The 7,013-nt window shown below is 38.6% G+C and overlaps 1 protein-coding gene across 1 annotated transcript; it reads right to left on the bottom strand.

The window, feature by feature from the left end:
* Positions 1-5,972: 5,972 nt before the first annotated feature.
* Positions 5,973-6,785, bottom strand: LOC145983653 (protein GVQW3-like). The gene has a single exon (XM_083116712.1). The coding sequence runs from the start codon at positions 6,783-6,785 to the stop codon at positions 5,973-5,975; it is 813 nt and encodes a 270-aa protein (XP_082972838.1).
* Positions 6,786-7,013: the final 228 nt, after the last annotated feature.

Raw genomic sequence — 7,013 nt, 5'->3', positions numbered from 1 at the left:
TCCCTTACCACCCCTTGTAAAAATCTTTTTAGTGGAAATTGATGAATAACAACCATGTGTGACCACATTAGGCCTAGGGGAAGTCATAAGGGGGGGTTGCCTTGACGGCGGCCATCTTGAAAGCCGCCATCTTGGATACAAGTCCAGTTTTGTAAATAGGAAGGTAGGCATGCGATACATGGCGAAATTGCAAGCACTTCCAATGACTACACAAATGGGGTGAAAATATGACTCTCAATGTATACGACACAACACTACACATATCATTGTAGGCAGAAAGCGTTCGTCTTCACAATGCAATACTTGCTACATAGCTTCGAACCCTCCTTCCTGGACAAAAGGACCGCACTTTGTTGCTCTCGATCTTATAACAATGCTACGTCTCGCACACACAATGGCTGCCTGTCTTTTCCGTCTAGCTCCTCCCCATCAAAATGAGACAAAACACGATCAGCGTGCGCTACCTACCTATACACTAGCACCATCTGCCGACTTAGGCCGACGTGTTGGGAAATACAGGTATCTGGCAGAATTGAAAACATGGCGAAATTGCGCACACCCACCTTATATACATTATTATATTTTATAATTTGCTGTGAAGTAGAACAGTGATATACTGAGTATAATGTAAAATGCTCAAGCCTCTACGACACTAGGAATCCTCACTCCACGTGATGTTTCACGCTGTTCATAATGAAATCTGTAGTAAGGATATGTTGCTGGAATGTTTCTTACTTTATGTTTATATATATATAAATGTTTCTGGCACATAACCTGGTGAATTCAAATTGGAAATCTAATGGTTAGTCCTAAATATACTAATCATATCTTGTTGCATATTTTCGTAGAACAGGCTGACAAAGTTTCGCAGTCGCTATTGTAATCGCTTGATCTTATGAAGATGTGCACATTTCAATTTAGATGAAAATTGTCAATGAAGGTCTTTGAAATATCTGGTATAAACATGTGTGGTTTTCAAGTAAATTGCTACAGAGAAGTATCGCTGTTGTCAAATGTTTAAATGTTCGTAAGAGAAAAAGGTATCTGTATTTGTTTCTGTCACATAAAACAGTTGTAATGAACAGGTTCTTTTGGTTTCTTTACTTCGACGGAAAATAGTAACTGAGTTTCAAAGTTACTGTATTCTTTTTTTAAGAATGACGTATTGTATACACTGCCCATTGCAATACATTTCTAGATAGCATCCATCACTTGTATAACAGAGTTTCTTTTTTTTTTCCTAACGTTCAACCTTAGCTATGATATTATTATACTTTCTAGTAATTACATGTAGAATATGTTACATAGACAAAATCTGTATGAGTATTTTTATATGTGTGTGCGTGGATTGCGTGATTATAAACGTAATATTTTAAATTTTTTTTAAGCTGACACATGGTTTTAGTTTGCGGTAAATCGTGTTGTGACAAATAGTAGATAATACTACTACTACTACTACTACTACTACTACTAATAATAATAATAATAATAATAATAATAGTAAATAATTATTATAACATTCTGATATAGCTATTTTTCGAAGGAAATATTATTGTGGAGACCTTCATGGTTTAATGCACGTGACTCCTAGATCATCAAATACACACAAATCTCTAATGTCTAGAACAAGAATATATGTGCCGTTCAAAATGTCCTGGGTCAGTGGCGTACGCAAGGGAGGGTTACCAAGTTTAACCCCCACCCCCTTGAGCTTTTGAAATATTATGGAAAGCTGTAGAAAAAAATGCCTAATGTATCACAGCCGAGGATCTGCGACAGTAATAATAATAATACTAATAATAATTTGAATTATTATTCTCATGCAGCATGGAGAAAAGCACAACATTCCAAACACAGGCGTCTCTAATAGTGAACGCCTTGAAAATAAGCACGAATTCTTGAAAATTAAATATAAGGGCAACTATGATTTAAAAGAAAACAGTTGTTTTCTACATCAGCTGCAACAATGTTCAACGAACGTGTATTTTTTTCTGTGAACAATGAGCTTTAACTAAATAGAGTTCTTGGTTAGTTGTAAGCTGCTAATGTAGACAAATGTACAATCACCAGTCCGCCTTCCCATTGTTTACGCGATACGTTTGAGTTTCTGAATTCGAACTACAAAGCGTTAACTATTGTGAAATGTTTTGTTGTTAAGAAAAGCGAGACAATCCAGATGTGAATTATCGTGCCCGTGCATAGTAGATTTTGAGAGCAGTATTCGTGCGTTTGCCATAAATCTTTACAGTGTAGTTTGGGATACGTCGATATGTCTAAACAATCTAAGCGGCCACAAAGTTCAATTTGCAATTTTCTTGCAAAAAGTCGCGCAGTGATTCTTGCGAGAATTGTGAAAATTCCTTGCTTCATCGCAGTGTGCCGACGTTATTGCAAACGTTCTTCCGGTACTGATTTTGCATCCCCTTGTGAACTCTCAAGTGATGCTGAGTCTACATCCACATCATTAAATAATTTTGAAGAAGTGCTTTGTGAATCACCTAGAAGTGATAAATGTGATGGAATGTCTATAAACTTACTTTTGAACGAAAACATAGACTCAGTGGAATTTAGCAACGTGTATTCTCCCGCCTGATCATCATCCTGGGTGAGTTCCATAGGTAAAGGTAATATAAATTTCCCCGTGCCATGAAGGCACATGTAGTGGTGTAGTGGGGTCCCACACATTCTCGATCGCGGCCATTTTGCGGGTGATGTGATCAGTACCACGCTCCGGCAGTCTTTATCCCCCAGGGTTGCTCTCAGGTACGTACCAAGGGAAAGGAAACTGTCCTTGCCCTCGCCCCCGTTTAGGAAACCAATCGCCGCTACTTTTGTACATCATTTTGCCACGTATTATCTACTCCGTGAGACACTTTTTTTTTTTTTTGACGGGAGGAATTTCTATGTCCGAGCCCATGGGCGTAACTTGGAATCTAACTTTGGGGGTTACAATGGAACTTGCTGCTTAACTTTGGGGGGGGGGGGCGTTAGAGAGTTTTCTAGCCCAAAAAATAGCATCCAAGATAATTTTTATTTTGATAATTAACTGTCACATTTGTGAAATCATAAAAATTGCTCTTCTGGTCCAAGGATGTCAACAAAAGTACCATTGACTTTCAAATTTTAATAAACCTAAAAATTTTGAATGGCCAATCCTCCCCTTCCTTCTGCCATTCTCATTTGCGAAAGCAGTTCTCTTCTATTGCCTTCACTTCAGTTACTTTTGTGTTTGAAACTATTTTCCCCAAACAACGTTGTGCTGTACTGTAGCATACTTATTCATGGATTAAATCATACCTATAATGCAACTATTTCAAATATTGTATGCAATTTTTATTAGTGTTAAAAAGTTCGACATAAAATTTGCCTGTATTTTATAGAAAATAAAGAATATTATAAAAATAAATCGAAATACTCTTTCATCAGTTAAAGAAAAGCTTCTCTATGCTTTTACAAGACAAAATAGCTTGTAAACGAGCAACGCAATAATGGGAAAAATAATTTTCAACTAATAACATTCAAAAAGGACTTAATTTACCAAAACTCATTTAGTCACAGTTTCTGGAATACTAAATGAAATTCTGAAATAACCATTTTAATCAAATTTATACAATATTTATTTTTATTCTTGTAGGTTTTCTAATCGTTATTACATGTGTTAAAAGTTTAATTTGATCATTTTGGTGTCCTCAGAAGATAGTTTCTAGCATGGTCGCTCCACTTGTTCCACCCAAGGGCAGAGTTAAAATTTCGGCCCAAATAGGCAGCGTTTTTAGGATGATGGAAGTGCGAATTGGAATTTCGGCAATATCACTGGGAAAAGAGTTTGAATTGCCAATACGTCTCCTTCTATCGTGTCTTCTGAATCACTCTCAACTTCAACTTCAACTGATGAAATACCTTCAAGTTCCTCTACACTGGCATCAGAATGACTTATGGATGGCATCATCAAGTTAAGACTTTTTACTATCTTTTCTAAAATAATCGGATATACTAACTCGTTTACCCCAAATGTTAAGTCCTCTTTGTCTGCTTGCACTATACGATAGGCGGCAACTTATTTTTTTTCTTTGTGTGTGTGAAAAGCAGGGGGGTGGCAGAAAGTGTCTTCCTCTCCGAAGTAGGCATCTATGACTACAGCAGACTAATTAAAATTTCACCTTCACACAGATGCCACGAACTACGCCAAGTGATCGCGAATAGAATGAAACGTTGGCAATGAATCACAGCTGTTAAAATCTAGCAATGTCTAAAATGTCTAGCAAAGGTAAACAAATTATCAAAGGCGTCTCTTCTCCAAGAAACACAAGAGAACAAAACGAAAATCGTCAAGAATGGAAACCGATTGACGAAAAGCACTGCGGCATCTCCTAACCGCGGAATAATAATATTTTGTTTACATATTTATATTTCGCATGTTAATGAGATGAGACCAACTGAGATGGAGAAACGTTCTTCACGTTTGAAGCGAAACTCAGTCATGTTAGTCAATTGTTAAGGCCGCTTTGTGTGCTTTATACTACAATTCTTTACTAGCTTGTTACTTTGCATTTTCTAAATAATATATATATATATCATGTATTTATTCTATTTGGATGGGCAGACGGGTGGGCTGAGACATTTTTAGCCCATCCAGTGGCTACGCTCCTGACTCGGTCTCTGGCACCGTGAGCGATCAACAAGGTATTTTTCTCGTGTAACCCACGAAGGGTTAATCCAAGGGGTGTAGCGTCAAATCATTGCCAACAAAACATCGACGGCAAAAGCATCGACACCAAAAACATCGACGGTAAAAACATCGACAATAAAAACATGCTACCACCTCATTCGTGCGTAAAGTAATTTCCCAAGTTATGGGCGCCACGTGCTTCGCCTCCCTTAGGGTACGTACTTAAATGTTATTTACCACGGTTATAGAAATATCTTAATCTCAGGGGATAGGTTCTTTATTCGAGAATTCCAAATACGAAAGCGTTTTATATCCAAGAGGACATAGTTAAATACGGATCTATTATCTGAAAACTGTACACAATACAGAGAAAAATATATAGCGAAGCTTGTATATACATTGCAATATACTATATATGTTGATTCCAAATTTATGTCGGTTAAATTCTTCTTTATATATATGTATCATTGAAAGGAAATCATCTTCTTCAAATAGAAATAGATTATTATTCTTCTTTTCTTCTCCTAATTTTGGAAAAAGGCTACTTCTTCCTTCCTATCTTTGATTTGGGAAAAGGCTTCTTCTTCTTCCTATCGTTGATTAGTGAAAAGGCTTCTTCTTTTCTTCCTTCTATTTTGGGAAAAGGCTTCTTCTTCCTTTCTATCGTTGATTATTATTAGAGTATATGCTTCGTTCTGGGCCATTTATTTTGTATTTATTCATTTTACCCCGATTTCAGCTAATTTTTCAAGGGAAAAATATCCAAAAAATCTAAATTTTTACCATTTTTATAGCATAAAAAATAATTGTTTTTTTTTATCAAAGTTCAACTACTCATTTTTATAGGGGAAAATTCACTTTTCGAGTATAAATAAGTATATTTTAAGCATATATTTACAATTATCCAGATTTTAAAAGAGAAATAGATGTGTTGATAGTGATTTTGAGTTATTTGCAGCGCAGTGCAGTGTTGTGCAGTGCAGTGTGTATATATACAAGGTGCGTCTGAAAAGTTCGGCAAATGGTCTCAGAAAATAAAGGAAACTAGAGTTACAAACAAAACACCTTTACTGGCCTTCAAAGTAATCACCATTAGCTACAACACACGTCTGACATCAGTTGTAAAGCTGTTGGAAACTGGCAGCAAACGCTTCTTGTGGAATCGCACGAAGCACCGTGGTCACGCGTTGGATATCCGCAACGTCTGCGAAGCGGAAGCCTTTCAGGGCTAATTTAAGGCGGGAAAACAAAAAGAAGTCTGCCGGCGCCAAATCTGGAGAATACGGAGGGTGTGGAAGAACAGTCACCTAGTGTTGAACGAGAAAGTTGACCACGCGGATCGCAGTGTGCGCACGGGCGTTGTCGTGGAGGAAAGTCCACTGTCCACTCCGGTACAGTTCTGGCCGAACCCGCCGGATGCGTTGCAGCAGCCGTTTCCTCCCTCGTAAACTTCCGCGTTAATAGTTTGACCCGCGGGTAGAAATTCTTGATGGATCAAGCCCTTGCTGTCGAAAAAGGCGAACAACATCGTCTGAATCTTGGATTTTGTCAGCCGACTTTTTTTGGGAGGCGGGGAAGACGATGAACACCATGCCATTGACTGTCGCTTGGTCTCCGGATCGTATTGGTAGCACCAGGTCTCATCTCCAGTAACGATGGTTTCCAAAAACTGCGGATTCCGGTTAGACATGTCGATGACATCTCCAGACGTTTCCATCCAAGTTCGCTTCTGCTCGTCTGTCAGCGTGTGCGGTACAAACCAGGCACAAATCTTTCGCTCTTTTAAATGTACTTGAACAATAGTGCGTACACTGTCTTTGCTTTTTTGCAACTCTTCTGCGATCATTCTCAACGACAGTCGCCGATCATCCGCAAGCATTCGTCTCACTCGTTCGATGTTGTCTGGGATCGTGCTTGTTGACGGTCGACCCGAACGTGGCTCATCCTCGACACCTTCCTTTCCGTCTCTAAAGTATTTAAACAACTCAAACACAAACCTTTTACTCACTGCTTCAACACCGTACACTTGCACTAACATTCCATCAGTCTCCGTCGCTGTTTTCTCTAATTTGAAGCAAAACTTCATGTTGACGCCTTGCTCCATTTTGCGCTCCATGTTGCAATGACACGAGTTCGCAGACTCACTCCGTTAGCTTTGTCGCAGCGTGCACCACTGCTTCAGTTCGGCGATTTGCACGATAGGGGCCGCTTGTTGACATGTCTCTCAATGCGCATGCGCGGGCGCGTCATCCTAACCAGCGCAGTTTTTCACCGAACTTTTCAGACGCACCTTGTATAATTATTTCTTAAATGTGTATTCTGATTAATTTACGTCTGAAATGTA

Source organism: Lepisma saccharinum, chromosome 2 (genome assembly GCF_977018435.1).
Source record: "Lepisma saccharinum chromosome 2, izLepSacc3.1, whole genome shotgun sequence".
In the NCBI taxonomy this organism is placed as follows: Eukaryota; Metazoa; Arthropoda; class Insecta; order Zygentoma; family Lepismatidae; genus Lepisma; species Lepisma saccharinum.
Note: the sequence above shows the minus strand (reverse complement) of the source record. Positions and strands in the feature narration are given on the sequence as shown.

What these genes read in the sequence shown, in the direction of transcription:
- LOC145983653 (XM_083116712.1), bottom strand. Translation starts at nt 6,785, where the DNA reads ATGGAGCGCAAAATGGAGCAAGGCGTCAACATGAAGTTTTGCTTCAAA.